This window comes from Nothobranchius furzeri, chromosome 18 (genome assembly GCF_043380555.1).
Source record: "Nothobranchius furzeri strain GRZ-AD chromosome 18, NfurGRZ-RIMD1, whole genome shotgun sequence".
Lineage (NCBI taxonomy): Eukaryota > Metazoa > Chordata > Actinopteri > Cyprinodontiformes > Nothobranchiidae > Nothobranchius > Nothobranchius furzeri.
The window spans coordinates 28,197,220-28,220,624 of record NC_091758.1 but is presented as its reverse complement, the minus strand read 5'-3'; the positions used below and the strand labels follow the sequence as shown (position 1 = coordinate 28,220,624).

The 23,405-nt window shown below is 41.8% G+C and overlaps 1 protein-coding gene across 2 annotated transcripts in view; it reads right to left on the bottom strand.

Moving 5' to 3' along the window:
* The window catches only part of cnksr1 (connector enhancer of kinase suppressor of Ras 1), a 36,164-nt gene extending 14,064 nt beyond the window's left edge, over positions 1-22,100 (bottom strand). Inside the window, exons 1-7 of one of the 2 annotated variants that reach the window (XM_015969879.3) lie at positions 21,902-22,100; positions 20,569-20,726; positions 15,186-15,388; positions 14,955-15,039; positions 2,447-2,488; positions 2,223-2,342; positions 1-15 (exon numbers count right to left, since the gene is read on the bottom strand). The exon at positions 1-15 is cut by the window's left edge and continues 45 nt beyond it. In XM_015969879.3, coding sequence (XP_015825365.3) covers positions 1-15; positions 2,223-2,342; positions 2,447-2,488; positions 14,955-15,039; positions 15,186-15,388; positions 20,569-20,726; positions 21,902-21,953 — 675 coding nt within the window. In that variant the 5' untranslated portion in view covers positions 21,954-22,100. Of the gene's footprint in view, positions 16-2,222; positions 2,343-2,446; positions 2,489-12,118; positions 12,452-14,954; positions 15,040-15,185; positions 15,389-20,568; positions 20,727-21,901 lie in introns of those variants that run through there. The other variant, XM_015969881.3, reaches the window with a different exon arrangement.
* Between the last annotated feature and the right edge of the window lie 1,305 nt (positions 22,101-23,405).

The window sequence follows — 23,405 nt, the reverse complement described above, 5'->3', positions numbered from 1 at the left end:
CGTTATCTCGATCCCCTGACAGAAATGAAAAATGGAAAGATGTTGTATATATTTCTGAATGATAAAAACCAAAACATACCAAAGCTGAGAACATCGCCCTGCACAGAATCAAATTAGCACACCGCTGAGACAAAATGATGCAAGGTGATCTTGTTAGTGTCAGATTTGGATTCTGAGGAGAAGCAGATGGTTGTGCAAAGATTTAATAAACCATCAGCTGGCTCTACGTCAAAACACAGACAGAGAAAACTACCGCTACACTGCAAAAACTGATCCTCAGGCATTTTTTCCTTAACACTAGCTAATAAATCCAACTGATGCTTTTGCTAGTTTTAAGAATTCTAGCAAACATTTGCTGATCTCAATGGCTGACAATTTAACTCAAGAGTTAAAGTTTAAGCAGAAACACATGGATCACATTTAAGAATATTTACCTTATTGTAAATAACACATTTTTTCCAAAGAAAATTATTTTTAGACAAAAAAAAAAAAGATAAAATGTCTTAAAAAGTGAGGCTTTTTTAAAAACCTTTTTGTTTTGGAAGTGTAAAAAAGGACCTAAAATGGCAACAGAAACACAAACAGACTTTACATTATTCTACGCTTTAACATGAAATCAATTACATTATATAAATGAAAGTTTATTTTATCATCCACAAAGTCTTTCAATAACACTGCACGCAGAAATCATGTAATCCAAGTCAAAAATATCATCAAAATAATTGCAACATAAATATTTGTGGCTACTATTATATATATATATATATATATATACACTTTTTATTTATTTATTTATTTTTCAAAAATATATCAGCAACAAATGATTAGCCTTTAATTTTGGATTTATGGACAATTTATTGGCAGGTTATGATTCATAAACTCACTTAATCAAACTTCCTCCTTTTCACTTCCCTTTATTTCTTGTTTTAAGTTCCTATTCATCTCAATTTATTGGTGCTCCTATCTCGTTATTGCTGATGAAAAATACCTAAAATAATAAAATTTAGTCTCTTCTAAATTTGACCCTCATAGCTCAACTAAAACCCACTTCTCTAAAACACATGCAGCCACAAAGCTGCACACAAAAACATCCAAGGAACATCACACACACAAACACACACACACACACACACACACACACACACACACACACACACACACACACACACACACACACACCAAGGATTAGATCAGGAGGGCAAATCAGGCAAGCAAATGAAACCACTGTGTGTCAGGAGAGGTTTTTACTTAATGGACTGAGTCCACAAATGGGAAGAAATGAGGAAACGTGTTGAAAAAATGTCTCTTTAGAAACGAGCACTAAAAGGATGCCAGATTATGCGGGCAACAAGCAAAGACGGGAGCTGTAATTATGGTCAGAAAGTGCAGAAAGCCACGCAAAAAGAACACTGTTTGTGAACACCAGAGAAGGTTTCAGTAATAAAAGTGGAGAACCTTGAGTTAGATGGAAGAAGAGTTGAAATGAGGCCAAGAGGATGAAGAGCGGCTCTGGGTAGCAAAGGAACAAACAGAAAAATCACAAAATGCAAAAGTTGTGAGAATCTGAATGAAAAGGGCTGAAAATGGAGAGAAGATGAACAGAAAAAAAGAGAGAAGACCAAAAAAGTTATGAAGCAGAAATTATAGATACCAGTTTTAGCTAAACTAGTATTAAAAGGGATACTTGGCAAATTGTTCTTATTTTTAAATACTTTTCTTGAGCAATTATGTGCTAAAAAAGACCCTTTACAGGGTTAATGAAATGTCACTTAGACCCCACTGCCCCCATGGCCAGAATACCGGACTTGCAACTTCGGAGTGCCAATCTGGTCCCTGCTGTTGGAGGGAGCTGTGTAGTGGAATGAAGCTGATGTGGTGGAGCTGGAGTCTGCTTCCAGCACACTTCCTGCATGATTTATACCATGAACACAGCTGATTTGTTTGATTAAGTGATGAATCCTTCCTGTAGAAACTAATGAAGGCTGGGGAAACGTTTCAGCAGTTGGATTGAGGTGTTAAAAAGACGAATGCACAGCGAGGAGATGTTTCATTTTCAGTATAACCACAGTGAATTAATAACGAGCACTAGGGGGCGCTAAATGCAAGCAAAACAGCCTAGTATCCCTTTAAATGGAACAAAACCAAAGAAATAAACTCCTCACATTTAAACTTGTGAAGACAAATAATACAAAAGCTACGAGTTTTTATATCGGAGTCTTTACCAAATAATCGCCCGGTGAAACGGGCACCAGGTCCACGCTCTCCAGCTGAGCCGTTTGGGTCAGAATCGTTTCAGGGACGGACCTCAAGATGCCGTCGCAAATCTCCACCACCTGACGACACTATGAAGATGAAGCACAAGGAGCCAGGAGGACAACGTTAATCATTTTTGTCTTTTTCTATTTAATGTAATAAACAAAAACATGCAAATGATAAGTCAACTCACAATAACGATTATGTCATTTTCCTTTTCAAAGACTGTGGTATCCTGTGGGGTCCAAGAAAAGACTTTCTCAGTATGACACAACATCAGCCAATATGCTTATGCTATTGATTTGTGGAAATGGGACAGTCTGAGTCAAAACCCTTGTCCCTGTTTCCTCCTCACAGTATGAGTCAGGAAGCTGAACGGTCACAGTGTTGTCTAGATCCATTGTTCTCCTACTTCATGCAAAACGTCCACCTAGAACAACCTCAAAACCTTCAACGCCTGCAATTATCCAGTTAGATTTTGCTCATATCCTTGGCTTTTACGTGATTTTGATTAATTTAACCTAGATGCTTCCATAATAATTCTACTAAGTCAATAATATTTTATTTAACTTATGTATAGCTGGTTAAAATAAACGCTAATGCTCAATACTGCAGCTCAGATGACTATTCTGTGACTTTTCATGACTAAAGGGAATTGTTTAAAAATGTTCTGTGCTGAACAATCTGTTAATTTCAAATGTGCAGAATGAGCAGGATGCATCGTCATTAATTGTGTGTCATGACTAACAAATCCTTGAATTCCCAGATTACACGTGCACGTAATCTGCAGTGTGCACTTGTACAAAGCGATCCACTCACAAGGCAAAATGTATTGAATGATACAGTCATTAGAATCATTACAGTCTAACTAAATTGCTTTCTTGTCTCCTGGGAGACGAGTGTTGATAATTCTCCACCAGACTTCACAGAGATGAGCGGATTGGGAGCAGAAGAGAGAGGAAGAAGAGGCTTTACACGAAGACGAATAATGAGGAATCCAAACGACAACAGGGCAGCTGTTTATACAGCTTAAACAGCCAAATAATAATAATGCCTTAAGATAATTTGCAATGTCTTATGGGATGAGTTGCATAAAGGATTGGATGGAAAAGCTAATCCTTTTGAAATGTAACAGGGGATCAGAGTGAACACAAGCTATTTGGGCTACCCAAGAGAGGAGGTCAAAGATGTTTACTAGTCAGTTCAACTTCTGTGTTTTTACACAGAAATAATTATATGAAATTTTCCATAAATACTACAAGAGGTATTCAACAACATAAAACTTGATCCAAATACCTTGCAGTGGCACACATAGACAACAAAATCAGAATAGGATTTTGGACCGTCTCCATCCACCCCTCAGTTTACCTAAAGGGGTCCTAGCAAAACTTTTTTTATGATTGGAAACTGTTAGTTGAGCTCCTATATAGCATGTGAAACTTTGTTGGGGCTCAAAATGGCCCAGGAGCCCTGAAAAAAGGCCTAACTCAAAGTCCTACAACGGAAAGATGAACACTGCCAGAACATGAATATTGAATGAGCTGCGTGTTGATTGACTGGTTTACCCCGATGAGTCTGTGATGGTGCTGAAGCTATCTGAAGCTAGAAACTCTGTGTACGGCCATGTATGGTACCAGGATAACTCAAAACAGTCTGTGGATCTACATGGTATTCTTTCAAAGTCTGGATAGTCCCACTACACCCTAGAACATTACATGTCTGCTCTGACATTCTTCTTTGTTTTTATCTTCTCGTCCAACAAGAACATTAGCAATAGCTTGGGCTAGCATTAGCAGTAGCTCAGACTAGCATTAAAAGTTACTTGAGCTAGCATTAGCAGTATCTCTGGCTAGCATCAGCAGTTGCTTGGGCTAGCATCAGCAGTAGCTTGAGCTAACATGAGCACTAGCTTGGGTTAGCGTTGCTTTGTGGTTAGCATTACTATAACCAACATAAATAATCAAAATGGGTTGGGACATGCCAATTTAAAGGCACATTATGCAACTTTTTCATATTTTAAAATCATTTTATTGAGCTAGTATGTGCTAAAATTACCCTTTACAGAGTTAATGAAAAGTCACTCAAACCCCACCGCCCTCTGTTGCCAGAATACCACACTTGCAACTTCAGAGCATCTGAATATAGTAAAGTGGAGCCAACATGCCAATGCTGCAGTTTGCTTCCAGCACGTTTCCTGCATGTTTTGGATCATGAACACTGCTGATTTGTTTGATTTAGTGATGAATCCTTCCTGTAGACCAGGGGTGTCAAATATGCGGCCCGCGAGATGGTTGTGTAAACTTTATTTTCATACTTTACAATGTAGAGTGAAAATAAACTTATCATTGTGAGCAAGTTTTCTCTGTAATGAGTATAAATAAAACAAAGCTGCGCTCAAGGCTCACACAAGAACTTGAATCACATCCTGAAGTTGGCTGCCACTCAGGATGTGACTTCTGATATTGATGTGCTGGTGAAAGCTAAAAGATGTAAAGTAAAATGAGTCAAATATACTTTAAGTGCTGCATGAAACTGATCTTGCCATGTGATCTGTAAGCTCTTCGAATCACTAAGCAATGTGTTTTTTATTTGTTGATTTTTTTATTTTTTTCCAAATTTTCAAGTACACTTCAGGTGTTGTACTTGTACTACACTGTCCTCAGGCTCCAGCCTTGTTTTATATTGATTGTATTAAAACAAAGAAAACAATCTGAAGTTTTTTTTAACTTACCGGTCCGGCCCACTTGGGACTAGATTTCCCTCAATGAGGCCCCCTAGCTAAAATTAGTTTGACACCCCTGCTGTAGACCCTAATGAAGACTGAGGAGACACCTCAGCACTTAGATTGTGGTGCTAAAAAGACCAATGCACAACGAGAAGAGTTTCACTTTTAGTTTTATGACAGTGAATTACTGACGGACTCTAGGGGGTGTGTCTTCCATATGATGTGTTAAACCAGGGTCTCTCAGAGCAAACCGTTCCACGGCATCCATTACAACATGGTTAACCCTCTGGAGGCAGGCATTGCAGATTTGCAACGTTAAAACCTACCTACCTGGCTACTCCACATACGTATTTCATGAGCATTTTTAACTCAGAAGTACCCCTGAAGGACTTAGTTGTTCGGCCTTTTATCAAAACTTGTTTTTGAGCCTGAGAGGGTTCATTTACATTGGAAAGCAGGTCGGAGACGCAGACTCTTTGCTATGCTAAACTATTTCCCAAAAATTAACATGCTTGGACGAATAATTTCCATGTTTTCCACGTGGCTATTAGATTGATTTAACTAAGTCAACGTGACCCTCTGAGAACAAACTGACCCCTAATGTTGCCTCTGGTAGTTGTGACTTAGTGCTGACACCGCTTAGGGACACTTAAAATAGAGCTTTATGCAACCTCAGTTAACTCATTACTTAGAACCTGAGGCGTTTGGGAGTCAGAAGCAGATTTATTATTAGCTCAAATGAACACTGGCTGTAGAAAAGATTAAGCTTAATTTCTGCTGAGCTTTGTGAGTCACCACAGTCCCACATAAAACAAGAAAATGCAGGAATAAAGAGAAATAAACGAGTAGCGCTCATGAAAAGACTAAATCAGTTTATGCTAGCATGCTGACATTTGTAGTTAGCATAAAAACAGCATGCTACAGCTGAAATAGGTGTTATCCAGCTGGTTCAAGATGTTAAGAGCTGGTAAAAGTGAAAAGTTCACAGAAGTTATTAACAGCTAATCATTAAAACAATAAAGTTCAGAATATTTATATAAATGATATAAATTAAAGTATTTTTGGAGGTCTGAAAATGTTAGAAGTCTTGTCGTTGTCTGACTAATTGATCTGATATTATTCAGTTTATTTTTAATCAAGAAGTCTCAAATAAGCCATAAAACAGTCAGTATTCAAACATTACACAAGACACAACTCCTAGTACAGGCAGACCTCTTAGTGAATACCACATAAACAAATAGTCTCATGACTTCCTTCCAGCCAGGTTTCAAAGGTGTTTCCACCTCCTACATCAGGATTACTTCTGCCCCGACTTAGCAACACCAGTTTCGTTTATGCGTTGCCCAACTCTCCCGTGGCTTTGTTTCAGGCACAAGACGTTTTCCCCACAACAGCTCAACCTGTTCCACATTTCATGGTTAAACTGGAAATGACACATTTATCCAAGGTAGGCGAAGGGTAGCATTCTTTATGGAATGTGTTTTAATATCAGGAAGGAGGGGTGAAAATTCAGAGAACACAACACTTCTCACTACCAGTTTCAGATGAATGAGTCATGAATTCTCTCAAACTCAAACCAATGGACACCTGATGGAAATCTTACAAGTGTTTTATTACTGTGGCGGGAGCACGAGGAAGACGAAGTAGAGCTGGTGGAATGAAGAGGCCTCAAGCATGTTGATGCTCCACTTTTCAGCCTTTCTATTCATTTGACACAGTTCAACCTTCCTTTGGATCTTATATAAACTTTTTATCCACTTTTTGCCCACAAACAACAATATAAACAACAATAACTTGAATTATCTCTGCAGCTTGCTTGTTTTACTCTGTACTAATGAAGAGCACAACAAAGAAATTAAGAAAACACATAAGAGAAATACCTCAAAATAAATATATGAACACTTGGGGTGTGTATCTGGCAATACTATTTATTGTAATACATGGGAGACAATACGATATACAGGTAATACTTGAAAAATGAGAATATGGTGCATTTATAAGGCCATTTATTTCAATAATTCAGCTTAGACTGAGATACCATCTAAAGGCTCAGAAACCTTTTGCAGGTGTTATAGATAGATAGATAGATAGATAGATAGATAGATGATAGATAGATAGATAGATAGATAGATAGATAGATAGATAGATAGATAGATAGATAGATAGATAGATAGATAGATAGATAGATAGATAGATAGATAGATAGATAGATAGATAGATAGATAGATAGATAGATAGATGATAGATAGATAGATAGATAGATAGATAGATAGATAGATAGATAGATAGATAGATAGATAGATAGATAGATAGACAGATAGATAGATAGATGATAGACAGACAGACAGACAGACAGACAGACAGACAGACAGACAGACAGACAGACAGATAGATAGATAGATAGATAGATAGATAGATAGATAGATAGATAGATAGATAGATAGATAGATAGATAGATAGATAGATAGATAGATAGATAGATAGATAGATAGATAGATAGATAGATAGATAGATAGATAGATAGATAGATAGATAGACAGACAGACAGACAGACAGACAGACAGATATTTTTTATTCTGTCAACAACAACAATTTATCAATTTTACATGAAAGTAATCAAGCAACAGAAAAAAGGAATAGGTTGAAGCCTTGTGGCTAATAATTAGCCTATCCTTAACTCCCACAGAGATAATCAAATCCTTCACCAAGAGAAAAAAAGTAGGGCTGATAGATAAGATGCATAACATTTCATAACCCTCTAGTCCATCCTGCAGTTCTCTGTCATCATTCAACCATGTTTCTGAAATTGCCACCACAACAAACTTATTTTGAAATTGATCAAGATACTCTTTGATTTAAAAAAAAAATTACTGTAAAGACTCAGACTGTTAAAGTGAATTAACGAGAAACCTTTCATCTTAGGATCTAACTCTTCCCCACTATAATAATCACATGTCATATCAACATTGTGATAAAGGTGGATATCTGGATCAATATTATCTAACTCATGAAATTTTCCACACATTTACATACATAGCTATTTTTCTCACACTTATCAGATTTTGTCCATATCACAGTCAGCAACAAAAGTACTTCTATTTCTCCATTGAATTCTATTTAATTTGTTAAAATCTCTCGAGATCTGCAATACCTTACAGTTCCTTGTCCAGGTGTCTTGGATGTGCCTTTCCTTCTTTAAAAATCTTGCCTGTCGTACGATGTCAGCATTTCTCTTTGTAAGATGCTCATTCACGTGCACTCCAGTTCCCTTTATTTTCCTTCCCATCTTCAACAGTTCAACTTTATATTTCCTGCTCACAAATCGAAGTATAATAGTTGGCATCTTGTTTTGCTTTTGTGAAATAGTATGACATGCTGCTATATTTTTGCTATCCAAGGGAATGTCTTTGTTTTTAAAAAACTGAATAACTTGCTGCTCAAGCAAATCCTTTTCAGCTCTAGGTGCGTCTTCTCCCTCCTTGTCACCTGCTGAACTCCGTGCATAAGTGTAGTGATTTGTCTTCAGACCAGAAATCACCACATCTTCCATTCTTGTGTACTGCTCCAGATCTTCAACTCATTTTCCAGCTCTTCAATCCTCTTATCTTTTTCCTTAATCACAGTCTTAAGTTGCCTTACTTCTTCAATGAAGTCCATTAGTCCTGTTTGCTGCTTTGCCACCTTACTCAATTCTTCCGACATGAAGTTAAGGGACTTCTTAATTTCTTCAATATCTTCTGCCTCTTATGCCTTCTGCCTCTATGTTTCTTGATCATCTGTTTAAATTCTTAGAAGACAAAAAGAATTCCAGGTTCCAGGTAATCCAGTAGGCCCAGTGTTACTTGTAGAGCACATGTGATGAAGAAAAAAAGGACTCAAAGCTTCAACATTTTAGGTAATACTCCCAAAAAAGAAGCAAGACTTCTTTAAGAATATAAGAGACTTGATCAATCTCTTGGATGTTAAGTTCTTTCAATGATATTTGTTGGATTGATAGGAGGAAAATTCATGAGACTCTCCCGTCAGCCATCTTGTTTCTCTCCATCTTGTTTTGGATTCATCAGCTGATTAGAGTGTGACACTTTGAGCCAAGAAGGTTTTATTATGTGCAGCACCTTGGCCGGTTGTAATGCCATACTAAAAGTGCTCTAGAAATAAAGTGGTATGGTATGGTATGGGGGATCACACTCCTCAGCCTCCCTGGAAAGGTCTACGCCAAGGTACTGGAGAGGAGGGTCCGATCGATAGTTGAATCTCAGATAGAGGAGGAGCAATGTGGTTTTCGTCCTGGCCGTGGAACTGTGGACCAGCTCTATACCCTTGCAAGGGTGATGGAGGGGGCATGGGAGTTTGCCCAACCAATCCACATGTGCTTTGTGGATTTGGAGAAGGCTTATGACCGTGTCCCCAGGGGCACCCTGTGGGGGACGCTCCAGGAGTATGGGGTGGGTGGCTTTCTGTTAAGGGCCATTCAGTCCCTTTACCAGAGGAGAGTGAGTTTGGTCCGCATAGCCGGTAGTAAGTCGGACCTGTTCCCAGTGAGGGTTGGACTCCGCCAGGGCTGCCCTTTGTCACCGGTTCTGTTCATCACTTTTATGGACAGAATTTCTAGACGCAGCCGTGGTGTGGAGTGTGTCGAGTTTGGTGGCAGGAGAATCTCGTCTCTGCTTTTTGCGGATGATGTGGTCCTCCTAGCTTCATCCAGCTCTGACCTTCAGCTCTTGATGGGTAGGTTCGCGGCCGAATGTGAAGCGGCTGGGATGAGGATCAGCACCTCCAAATCTGAGACCATGGTTCTCGACCGGAAAAGGGTGGCTTGCCACCTCCGGGTCGGGGGAGAGGTCCTACCTCAAGTGGAGGAGTTTAAGTATCTCGGGGTCTTGTTCACGAGTGAGGGTAGGAGGGATCGGGAGATCGACAGGCGGATTGGTTCGGCGTCTGCAGTGATGCGGACGCTGAGCCGATCTGTCGTGGGGAAGAGGGAGCTGAGCCAGAAAGCCAGGCTCTCGATTTACCGGTCGATCTACGTCCCAGTCCTCACCTATGGTCATGAGCTTTGGGTAATGACCGAAAGAACGAGATCGCGGATACAAGCAGCCAAAATGAGTTTCCTCCGTAGGGTGGCCGGGCTCAGCCTTAGAGATAGGGTGAGGAGCTCGGACATTCGGGAGGGACTCGGAGTAGAACCGCTGCTCCTCCGGATCGAAAGGAGCCAGTTGAGGTGGTTTGGGCATCTGGTCAGGATGCCTCCTGGACGCCTCCCCGGGGAGGTGTTTCGGGCATGTCCTGCCGGCAGAAGGCCCCCGGGTCGACCCAGGACACGTTGGAGAGGTTACATCTCCAATCTGGTCCGGGAACGCCTTGGGGTCCTGCCGGAGGAGCTGGTGGACAAGGCCGGGGAGAGGACGGCCTGGAGCTCCCTAATTGGGATGCTGCCCCCGCGACCCGGACCCGGATAAGCGGAGGAAGACGAAGACGAAGAAGAAGAAGAAGGTATGGTATGGTATGGTATGGTATGGTATGGTATGGTATTGTACGGTATGGTAGAATATTAAACCTTTTCACAATATTCTAATTGTCTGAGATTGTGAATGTGGGGTTTTCATAAGCTGTAAACCATATTCCTCACAATTATAACAAATAAAGGCTTAAAATATCTGGCTTTGCATGTAATGAGTCTATCTCATTTATTAGTTTCACCATTTAAGTTGAATTAAGGAAATAAAAGAACTTTAGCACAAGATTTTTATTTTTCGAGTTTCACCTGTATTGCGATACCAAAAGCCAGATGATATTTGCAATTCTTACGAATGAATTTAATTGGAAAACTCAGGCCAGACGTTTCTAAGATGCATCTATTGTTATCGCGAGACCTCGTTGCTCCATCAGAACGAAAGCTGCCGCCACCTAGCAGTCGAAGTTTGAATTGCACCACACAGAACATATCGGGTTTAAACTTGGTCCTAGGACTGGTCGATGCAAACCAAAACGTATGTCTTGACAATCCTGATACATAACTTGACATTTTAATTAAAAACCAGAAAGCCAAATGCAAAGTTTAACGTTGATTCATATCGAGCAGACACAAGAGAATCCATTTGATCAAATGTATTTATTTCAAGCAAATAATATAAATAATTACCGCTTAGAGACGGAGCAAGCTAGCAGCTAGCAATAGCTGCATCTGCTAACTCTAGAAATTTACTGATTCTATATTTATATCGATATAAATGTTACAAAGTCATGTTATTTGTTTGAAATTATTGCAAAATTTTAATATTATCGAGATATCACCCAGCCCTGCATTTCTTGGTTCTTTTTAAACACAGAAAAGAAAAGTAGTTCATTGTCTTGTTTGCTAACGTTTCAGCTACTTCCTGTAGCCATCCTCAGAGCTACTGTGTCAGCGAGCCCTACTTGGTCCACAGAATAACGTTTTTTCTCTCGTTTTATATTATCACAATGATCACTATTGTTTCCTTTGTTCAATAATCTGTTCATTCATTCATTCATTCATTCATGTGAATTCAAAAAATCAATCCACTGCTTTTAGGTATCCATTCAGTATCAGAACACAAAGTATCAATGTTTTCTTACATCTATAATCAGCATTTTTGCTTACTTAAAAACTAACAATCACTACAGCTTAAATAAATGTGAGCTAAACGCTCTGTTTCCCTCCTGCTGGTGTGTGATGTCACTTGCTGTGTTGTTATAGAGGTTGCTGAGCTATAAGAGTTGCTAGCTTGGCTGTAACCATGAGCTGTTCTCCAGGAAAACATTTTCTAGGAAAAAAATGACTGCAAACCAGGAATTTTCCTATAGATATTTCTTAGATTTGCTATTTAAAAAAACACATAAATCACATTAGCATTCACTGCTCTTTGTTTGATCCAATCAATAAATCTATACTGTCTGTTTTCAACCCTCTAAATGATTAATTTAACCTTCTGTTGTTAAGATTAAGTGAACATTTTTACATTTTCAAAGTGTCACTGACAGCCCATGTGCTTCATACACATTACACCAAATATGCATATCTAAAAATCAAAGAGGCTGTCAGTTTTACATACTTTAAATAACTTAATCCTTTAAACATCTTTGTTTTCTTCTATTTGAATCACCGTTAAACTCACAAACCTCAAATCCAGGTTCACCTTTTCCCTCTCTGCCCTCGCGCTCGTGGACTTTGGCTGCCGTTTCACTGCTCAAAGCAAACTGAGACCCTGCTAATATGAAACTCCCAACTCTGCAACGGCAGAGTTCCATCAACACCAGCTGACTACTGACCCAGATCATCCTCAGGGTGCGAGGAAAATAAACACACACACACATGCTCACACAGTTAAATGTGTGTTGGACGGATGTGAGACGCCACGATTAAGCCGCAGCCTCCAAACACGGGGAATGACAGCAGATTTAATTAGGTTTAAGCAGCCGTGATCATCCTGCTTTGTCTGTGTGTGTGTGTGCGTGCGTGCGTGTGTGTGTGTGTGTGTGTGTGTGTGTGTGTGTGTGTGTGTGCGTGTGTGTGTGTGTGTGTGTGTGTGTGTGTGTGTGTGTGTGTGTGTGTGTGTGTGTGTGTGTGTGAGACGTGACTCAGCCTTACAGATCTTACCCTAACACTTGCCATGCTTTTTACCACCTGACCTGCAGCAGTGAAGAGGCCTGAAACTATTCGTCTGAATATTTCTCAGTTTCAGGTCAACATCATGTCGAAAACGTCCCACCTACTGAGCATGTCACATAAGTCACGTGACATCACTGAACGTATACGAGCTTCTAAATAACCTGCTGCAGGTCTGTGTAGAGTTTAGAACAGGAACCGAGCGAACAATGGCACATCTACAAAAATCAAAGATCAACTCCAACGTGAGAAAACAAAACAGGAGTAGATTTGAACGTGTTAACCGCTGACTCAACACTTTTTGCTTAATGCATCGGTAGGCCGGTAATGAATGAAAACAAGAGTCCAACAGGGCCGACTGTGATTCACAGCGTAGGAGCAAAAACATCTTATCAGAATCAACACGCTAAATAACTCGCCTCCCTGCTCACTCCCAGCATTCCTCCAGATTCATCAGAACCGTGTCACTGCTGATATAAACCAACACAGAGAGGTTTATTCCTACTTACCTCTGCTGCGTGAGTCCTGGAGGCTTTAGGAAATGATGATTCCACTTCATGTTTTCCTTACCAGAAGCCTTTTTTTTATTTATAAAAGCTGTCCTCTTGGGGACTTAAGCAGAATCACCTTGTTGAGAATGATCCAATCAGAGAGGAGGTACCTGTCATTGTTGGCGGGCATCCAGAGCTAGCTATTTACAGTAAGAGATCCTCTGATTGTGCTTCCTGTCTCTTTAGGCTCTGCCCTTTTCTGCTCTGGTGTGTTTTTCAGTCTCGTGTTTTAGAGCCAACTCGCTTTTTATTGCCTGTTGTCCTCGTCTGTGCGTTCCCTCCCCCAGGAGCCAAACGTCATTTAACATTGGCAGAGCAGTCTCCTCCCTCCCTCTCTCTCTCCCTCTCTCTGCCCTCCTCCAGGCGGTTCAACATATCCAGGCCTGTCTTCTCTGCTACAGGACCTTCGAACACTTCTCACTGACTACCCCATTATGAATATTTCTCTTCCTCCTAAACATTTTTGTAATGCCACAATTGCTAGCACGCAAATTCACAGAATCACTTTTCAACTGAAGCTCCCTCTAAAGCAGAACTGCCTCTAAATATGCCAAGAACTTTAAAGACATTTTAAAAAGCATATCCCAAGCTAAACTGAGAAAGAGGGAGCTCATTAGTTCTTCTGTTTTTCTTGTTCTCTTGAAACAGCAGGCTTGAAGAGAAATTCACATGACATGTGGTAGTTCCTCTTTATGAATTTGATTGCATTTTACTAGAAACATGGTTTACTTGCGTGCACTTCCACATCTCATGTTTGTGCACAAAATGTGCTTGTAAATGCTACCTAGTTCTTGCTGCAGATTAGTTTTTAAAGAGGGTGTGTTCATCCTTTTTTGTTGAGCTTTAATAGTTTCATGGTCAATCCAAAACACTTTTATGAAGTTCTTTGCTCAAAATTGTCATTCTTGTCTATTCAGTACCTTCCAGAATGAGCTGTTTCAGGGTGCTGTCACTTAAAAAAGAAGCTGGAGCTAGCCACGCAAACCCATCCCCCGCTCATGCTGCTATCGGCCTGAGCAGCTCTCATATCTGGGAGGGTCTTGGAGAAAGTTCTAGTCTAATTTTCCCATTTGTGACATCTCAAAATGGGACTTTTTTTACTTGTTTCAAACCCAGACCACTCTGCAACAAATCTCTTGCCGTGAACAGAATTGCGACAAAAAACGGCAAACGTGAGAGTAATTTGCAAGTCTGTGGTCATCCTGTGTGATCGCTACTGCGACAGCCTATTGATCACCCTTACGACTTGAAAACCTACAGCTTCCATCTGCAATCGACCAATGAAAATACACCCAGGAAATGACGTGAACAACTTGTGACCAGAGTACAACGCAAGAGTTGAATTAGCAACATTGGCAACAGTGGAAGCTACATGCAGAAAGCATTGCTGTTTTGGTCAGCTGTCGGCTTTTAGCGACATATGCTTGTCAGGGGGTGTGCCTGTGACATTAGTGTGTCCTGCTAGAGTGAGACATCGTGCAGTTTGGCTCGCTGAAATCTTGGACCGTGCAGTGTGCCACTTTTCTGCAGTCTTCACAGTGTGACATCAGCGTTATGAAAGCCGAAAAACGCAGTGGGGTTTGGGCTTTAAGCACATAATTCCACTGACAGGAAATGAATAGATATTTTGTTTTCCATGTTTGGAGTGTTTATAGAGACAGTGGAGAGCCACATGGCAGCACAAAAGGATGCAAAATGTGAGTTTTGCAGCTGGAGGTCAGTTTTTCTAACTACAGATCAGATAAATCAAAGTCACCTGACTACATTTTATGCACTTAATTGAAACAAGCACACTCACCTTGTGCACAATGTCTCCCAGCTCTTTGCAGTAAATGAATATGTTCTTGGTTTCAGCAAACCCACAGGGCTGAAATAACTGATACCTGCAGCCAGACGTTTTGTTAAGAATTAGTTTAGACTCATTAGAGACTTCTCTTAAATAAAAAAGCAGAAAACTAAAAAAGCAGAGAAGACACAAACTTATAAAACACATCTGTGTCATAATAAAGTGAAGCTCGTTGTTACAAACCTTTTGAGCAAAGTGAAGAGGCCTTTGGCAGATGCGATGAGTTCAACCACAACCTTCAGGATGCCGGCGGACATCTTCTTTGTGCTCCGTCCATCATAGCTGTTACGCCGCCAGTGGCTCTCGATGCCCTTCTGCAGCGTCTGAGCTACAGCACACAGCTTCTCCGTCAGAACCTTCAGGCTCTCTCCGCCAAGGCCATAATGCTACACACACACCAAAACACACACATAAGCAGAATCCCCTTGCGTTAAGGGCCCAACAAGAGTTGCAAACTCTAATTTTACACAATGAAAGCATTAAATTGTTTACCATCATGGCACAGTTGTGTTTTTTTAAGTTAGGGAGAAACTAACTTAAAACCGTAAAACACAATAATATAAAAACATCCAAATAAATGCTAAATGAATGGTTTAAATTAATCTGATCATGATTTCATCACAAACTCGTGAAGCTGGCTCTCCATTTCCCACATAAACCAATTTGGTTTAGGCACCAAACCGGAGAAAAGGGTTGAAAGTGCAAACGTAGTTCAAGTGAATAAAGAACAAAATGGAAAAGGTCCAATGTTCCCGCTGGAGTTGAGAGGGCCTCAAGTGGAGGAGTTCAAGTATCATGTTCACAATCCATGGTAGTACGGAGGTAAGAGATGGACCGATGGATCAAAGCTTCGTCTGCATTATTCAGGGAGTTTGTCTGGTCCGTTTGTGTTCCAACCTTCATCTAACCTGCATCATCTTCTTTGTTTTCAAATGCAGTGTGTACTTTGAGCCTCTTAGACACATGGACCACAACAAGGACAGAAAAAGACCCAGATCCTATGTAGCTGTCATGATCTATGCAGGGTGGCTGAATTAGGAACTTCCAGGGGGACCTCCTCCTAAGGAGTCACCTAAGATGTTTCAGACACCATATCAGAAGGCCTCATGGCCGCCTTCCTCCTGCTGTTTACCAGGTGTGCATCATTAGGAGGGCAGACTGAGCTTTTATATTCTCTGATCTTAGAATACCCTTAGGTCACAGATCGACCAATATGGGCTTTCTATTGCTGATGCCAACGTGTGCTGCTGATTTTGGGGCTGGTTTTCATGGCCATTATCTTGACAGTAATGTTTTAGAGCATTAATTAAGCAGAGGAAGAATTCAAACAAGTGCATTCATCTTCATGTAAACTACAAATCAAACCATTTAGTGCACTTGACTTAGCAGTATCATAGCAGCAAACCCCTTGTTTGATATCGATCATGGTAAATATCAGCCCGATACATCAGCCGACCGCACCTGTGACACGTTTAAAGAAAAGTTTGGACTTGTGATGAACTTTTCCTTTTAGGAAGAGGACGTTCTGCTTCTTTCCCTCGCTCATCCTCACAGTTTGCTCCCCATGGGTTCGCGGCTCTTCAAACCGCTGAAGATGGAGCCTTTCATTGTCTCAGAGCACTCATCGGGTGAAGAGCTTTCGACTGGTCGGGCTTTGTTGGTACACACCATCCATCCGTGCGAATGAGCTTGTCAAACATGTGGCTATGAATCTTTTAAGGTATCTTCATGTTGTAGATGATTCAGTATTTTGTTTGGCCTGCACAGTCTGAGCATGAATGACAACAGCGTTAGAGCTTCATAGTCAGATTGCCAGACTCACATTTGCACAGACTTTGACTTAAAGCTGCAATGGCAAATTTAGAAAAACAATGTTAGCTTCAAACGTTTATTCATGCCTCTTAACAATGGTTTTACATATTTTTATTGCTCTAAATATATTGTGGAGATTTAACAAAAAGCTAAAAAATAAATATTAAAATGGTTCTCACGCATTTCTGTTTATGTTTATGTATTTAGCAGACACTTTTGTCCAAAGCGACTTACAAGTGATAATCGGCATATTGCCCTTGAGGATAACAACAACAATAACAACAACAACATTGACAACAGTCATGGAGAGTAGGGAACAAGGAGTGGACAGTAGAGAGGGGGGGACGGGTGCAGGGAGGGTGCTAGTTTAGAAGATGCTCTCTGAAGAGCAGGGTCTTCAGGAGTTTCTTGAAAATTGAGAAGGAAGCTGCAGTTCTGGTAGTGCTTGGAAGGTCATTCCACATTTGTGGAACGATGCATGAGAAGAGCCTGGATTGTCCTGAGCGTGGTGTAGGCACTGCTAGCCGACGATCCTGTGATGAACGGAGCGGCCGGGCCGAGACGTAAGCCTTTGCAAGAGGATTCAGGTAGATGGGAGCCGTACCATCTCGGACTTTGTATGCATGTTAGCAATTTGAATTTGATGCGTGCTGCTAGTGGTAGCCAGTGGAGCTCAATGAACAGAAGGGTGAAGTGTGCTCTTTTTGGCTGATTGAAGACCAGACGCACCGCTGCGTTCTGGACCATTTGAAGAGGTCTCACAGTACAGACTGGAAGACCAGTTAGAAGGGCATTGCTGTAATCGAGGCGGGAGATGACAGTAGATTGCACCAGGAGCTGGGTGGCATACTGTGTTAGGTATGGTCTGATCTTTCGTACGTTATACAGCGCAAAGCGGCATGAACGAGCAACAGAGGTAACATGATCTTTAAAGGTCAGGTGTTCATCAATCACAACACCCAGATTTCGAACTGCCTCTGAAGGAGCCAGAGATAGGAAGTCATTTTGGATTGAGATATTGTGCTGTATGGATGGTTTTGCTGGGATGACAAGTAGTTCAGTTTTAGAGAGGTTGAGTTGGAGATCTTAGGTGTGTTCTTGCTGTGTCTTTCTAAATCCATGCTTTCGTTCTTTTTTAAACACAGAAACAGTTTTGTTTACCTGTTTGTAGCTACGGTTTCGCCGACAGCTGCCGGCTTCTTCAGGCTGACGCTGATGGTGGCGCGTCACTTCCTTCTCCGTTTATCTGCGGGCAGCAGAGGACGTTGTCGCCCTCTACTGCCCGCTCTCCCCTCTCCGACGATGCAGTCCCATGCGTGGTCCAGCGTGTAAACTCCGTCGTCCCTGTTCATGGTCCCACATCCACGTCTCCTTATCTCTATTGCTTCCTTGATCCATCTTTTGTATTTTTGTTGTTCAGTGGTTATGATCCGTGTGCTGTCCCAGTCCATTATATGGTTTTCTCTTAAGCAATGTTCTGTTACGGCTGACTTTTTTATTGTGCTTTCTGCTTCTTCTTTTGCTGCTCTTGTGTGTTTACGATTTGCCTCTTTCTCGCACTCCTTTCTGTGTTCTATTGTCCGTGTGTTGAGTTGGCGTCCGGTTTCTCCTATGTATGTTTTATTGCATATTTTGCATGGGATTTCATAGATGACTCCACATTTTTGTCCAGCTGATATTTTGTCTTTTGGGTGTACTAATCTGTTTCTAACTGTTGTGTATGGCTTTGTTGGTGTGTTTATGTTGTGTTTTTTCATTGTTGCTCTTATTTTTTCTGTTATGCCTCTGATGTATGGTAGGGTTATCACTGGTTTTGGTTCTTGTCTTTCTGGGTTTCTGGTTCTTTTTTTGGGTTGTTCTTTGCTTTCTGGATGGATCAAGGAAGCAATAGAGATAAGGAGACGTGGATGTGGGACCATGAACAGGGACGACGGAGTTTACACGCTGGACCACGCATGGGACTGCATCGTCGGAGAGGGGAGAGCGGGCAGTAGAGGGCGACAACGTCCTCTGCTGCCCGCAGATAAACGGAGAAGGAAGTGACGCACCACCATCAGCGTCAGCCTGAAGAAGCCGGCAGCTGTCGGCGAAACCGTAGCTACAAACAGGTAAACAAAACTGTTTCTGTGTTTAAAAAAGAACGAAAGCATGAGTTGGAGATGGTGGGATTTCATCCATTTTTATATGTCAGAGAGACAGTTTGATAATCGTGCAGAGACAGTGTGGTCGTCCGGTGGAAATGACAGATAGACCTGGGTGTCGTCTGCATAGCAGTGGTAGGAGAAGCGGTCCTAGTACTGAGCCCTGGGGGGACTCCTGTGGCAAGATGGTGCACGGTAGAGGATTGTCCAAGCCAAGATACACTGAATGATCGTCCTGTGAGGTACGATTCAAACCAGGCGTGTGCTTTCTCTGTGATGCCCATGCTAGAGAGTGTGGACAAAAGAAAGCCATGGTTGACGGTGTCAAATGCTGCCGATAAGTCAAGCAGGATAAGCACTGAGGATTTGGCAGTCGCTCTAGCCTCTTTTAAGGATTCAGTCACTGCTAACAAAGCAGTTTCAGTGGAGTGGCCCTTTTTGAACCCAGACTGGTAAGGGTCAAGCAGACAGTTTTGTGAGAGGTATTCTGTGATCTGCTTGAAAGCCACCCTTTTCTAAAAACCTCTGCCAATAACACGTTTCTGACCGATTGCGACTTTTGGACCATCCGGTTGTCGGTCTCACTAAACCACCATGCTTTCCTGGGGGCTCCACTTATTACGCACTCGCATATTTAGCAGAACACCACTGGTGTGAGGATGTCCGCTCAATACTATCAGGAGGAGAAATAGCCGGCTGCTACAACTTCAACTTTAGGACAAACTACCAGAGTCCCAAAAAGAAAAACACCATTTAAAGTCAAAGACAAAAAAAGACGTTTGGACCTAGAAAACGGTGGCTGGTGTTTAGCGCTATCTCGTTTCCTAATGAGATGCGGGTTTCTGGTTTCGGCAGAAGCGTCTCAGGGAAGATACCCGAGGGAAGGGGTGAGTGTTCGGTGACCATGTTTGTGTTTAAAACCTAGCTTGTTCTGTAGACTCACTAAAACAGCTTTAAAATGTTTCATTTTGATGAATCTGTATTAGTTATTTAACAACAAGCAGTTTAAGCTGTTTAAGTCTGATTTTTACGTCACCAGAGCAGAATCAGCTCATTACACCGAAACAAAGGCTATTCTGGAAACACAAACACCAACTCAGTTATGAAAGTCCATAAAACTAACTCACAAGTTTGGAAAGTCAGGGGGAATTCGATTACACAGCAAGAACGTGTGGAAAAGAGAAAAAAAGTTTTTATTCTAGAACTTTTTTGTTGTAGTTACTAAATGCCGACCTGAACATAGAGGTTGCTCCTTTCCTGTGCTATGCTTGAGCAGGAGGATTTCGATGTGAGAACAAAATGGTAACAAGTCAGACTTGCTGAAGGCTCACTGAGGCAGAGATTCTGTGTATTCTGGCTGGATTTTTTTGACAGGATGTCCAACAGTTGCTGGTCCTGCTGTGCAAACAAGAGCGGGATCTAAGAGCATTACAACGAGATAGGAAAATAGATCTCACCACAGCAGTATCACACAAAATCCCAGAGGAACGTGTGGACGACTGCACAGTTAATATCCACGGGCATGCTCTCTTCTGGCATCACTTCCAAAACGTAAACAGCAGAAAGCCTTGGAGATGAACACATGCACAGTCAACAAACACACGCAGACTAACCAGAGAGCAGAGCTTCTCCACAGCCTCCAGTATGAGCTCCTGGTGTCCGATCTTACGGACCCCCAGCTTCTCCAGGTCCTGGGAAGTCAATATGAGCAAGTCTTCGATTGACAAGTTCCACTCCGAGACCTGGTACTGACTCATGGGGCCATCCAGACCTGATCACAGCGAGACATGAAAAGACACACCGGACACATCAGACTAAAGCCAACATCGCATACGTGTACGGGCGTGAAAAAAAAAAGGTTTCTACGCTACTTCCTGTGCTCAACCCTTTTAATGCGTTTTTATCATGTTTCACCATATTTTATGTGCTATGTATGGTGCCAGGTGAATAGGTGGGAGCAACTTTAATTTCATAATATCTTTAACGATAATAAAGAACTATTCTATTGTATTTCAAATATAACTCAAGAATAAAAAATAGAACTGGTGCCTGAAGCAGTGCATGTAAAAGTATTTTACTGACATTATTAACAATGTCATTATTGTAGTAGATACACCAAAATACATCAGCCGGTGATCAGAATCAGACAATATTAACCAAGATCAGCTAAACTATGCGTTTATTTAGTATTTAACTTCTTTAGTAATCAACTATCAGGCATTTTGCACCTTCAGTACCGATCACCTCTAGCAGTAACAAATATCCTTCCACGTGTACGGTTTTACTTCCAGAACCAGAATGTTCAAGTCAATCAGAAATATTTATATTTATTATGATAGTTCTTTACATTAAATCAGAAACAGAATAAATCTGTGTGGGCAGGTCTGAGCTGCTACATAATCACAAATCGGTATGACTGGTGATCAGAATCGGTGCATCACATGTTATTACTGGTTTTATTACTGGTGAGATCTGCAGATGATGGAAAGTGGAACAAACTATTCGCATGCAAGTTTTAATATCATCCTAATAAATATAAAACTGCATAAAAAAGCTTGTAAAAGGGAATATAAATAAAGCAGTTCCAATTTGAGACTATTAAACTAAATTTGTTGCGCAACTGTGAGCGATGTGCATTTGTATAGGCCCACGGTTTACAGTGTTAGGCCTCTAGCCGTGCAGGGAAGTATTTACCTGCAACTAAACTCACTTTCCTTTATTTGTTTTATTTTTGGTTAAAAACAAATGAGTCTGTTCTGAGGACTGAAACCGGAGGCGAACGGAGGTGCTGTTGACACTGGACTCGACTTCTTCCTCTGCATTAGGCCACTTCCTCATTCCACCTCCACTTTTCACTTCCAATAGGATTTGCCTTCTATTTTCGACGGAAGCACCTCCAGCTAAAGTACCCGAGAGGACATTTAAGACAGTAGTTATGTTCCTCACCTTGGAGCCACTTGGAGACCCTCTCCGCACTCCACGACGCAATCGACTCCATGCTCGGAGTCTTGCTTCAGTCGCTCGTTCACTTCCAGGCGCTTCTGACCGACTTCTACCTCTCAGGAGTGGTGGACGAAGGAAAACTCGATTCTGATTTGGAGTCGGACGATGACGAGTGGCACACCTTCCCACAGGTACAGGTAGAGTCCGTCCCCCCCCAGTGGAAGTCAGGCTCCGGGACCCTCCCCTCCCTTACTTCCCACCCCGTCCTTACCTGGAGGACCGGTGCGCAAAAAGCTCCGCAACAGTGTTTTATTTTCGTCTTTCAGTTAGCGGCAAACAGTGGGAGAAACGCGCAAATCATCAAGAAGTGGCAGAAAGGTGCATTAGTGTAACAATATGACACATTTTCCCCCCTTAAGACCAGCCGAGCTAATCCTCTTTTCCAAGTCTCCTGCTCCCAGGAGAAAAGTCCAGATTTATCCTGCCTAATCCAGGTAAAACAACCTTTCTTCTGAATGTTTTATTCCCGCCTGAGCTTGCAAATGTTTCTGCTCGCTAAATTATTTACAAAAGCAATAATATCTGGGCCACAGGCAGCCAGAAAATATGTTATGAATAAATGATCATTACATTTCCATTAAAGGGACAGTTCCGATCTTTTCAAGTGAGATAAAGTTATGATCATTTAATATTTCATCTACAAGTGAGCTCCTGAACAGCCTCACTTTAGAGAAATAGAGATTAACCATAATTCTCCGGTTGTGTCTGAAAGCTGTAGTGATGGGGTTTATGGCTGATTCATGGGAGCCGTTCATTAGTCTACCACAGAGTTGTTCAAAAGACTGGCTCCTTTGAACGAAGTGAAGCCAAGAGAGGGAGGGGGTATTATGAGCAACGCATTCCTTCGGTGTCTGTGAGGGCGCACGATGTTGGGTAGCGTTCAGGGGTGGACTGGGACCAAAATACGGCCCTGGCATTTTTACGACTTGTCGGCCCTCAGTCGGCCCTCCCCATTGGGAGAGCGGTGGGGGTGGGGGGGTGTTGCCGCCCGTGGACTCGTCTCTAGGCCGAATGGGAGCTCTAATATGGACTGGGATTGTTAAATTACAAGCAGAATCAGATCGCTGCGACCGGGAGCCCTGGCCTTCCAGATCAGCTCATTCTCCTTGGGCGGAGATCAGTGGGACATTAGCTACATGCTAACGTGGTAAAACAACTCCTACGTCATCACTCTGCTTTTTCTTGCTAAAAATGCCTGGAAAAACACTGTTAGTTTCGGGTTACCATGTAGCTAATGTTCTGTGGATCACCAACTGTGGAGTCGTGTCGGCCCAAGCTGGGCAAGCAGCCCACTTGGCTAAGCGGCCCGCCGGGACAGTGCCAGAATGCCAGATAGGCCAGTCCACCCCTGGTAGCGTTCCTCCTACGTCCATCACAGCAGTGGGTGGGGTTTGAGCTGGTGCGCTTTACCGACTTCCGGGAAGGTTTGTTACCGGAAGACGATTCG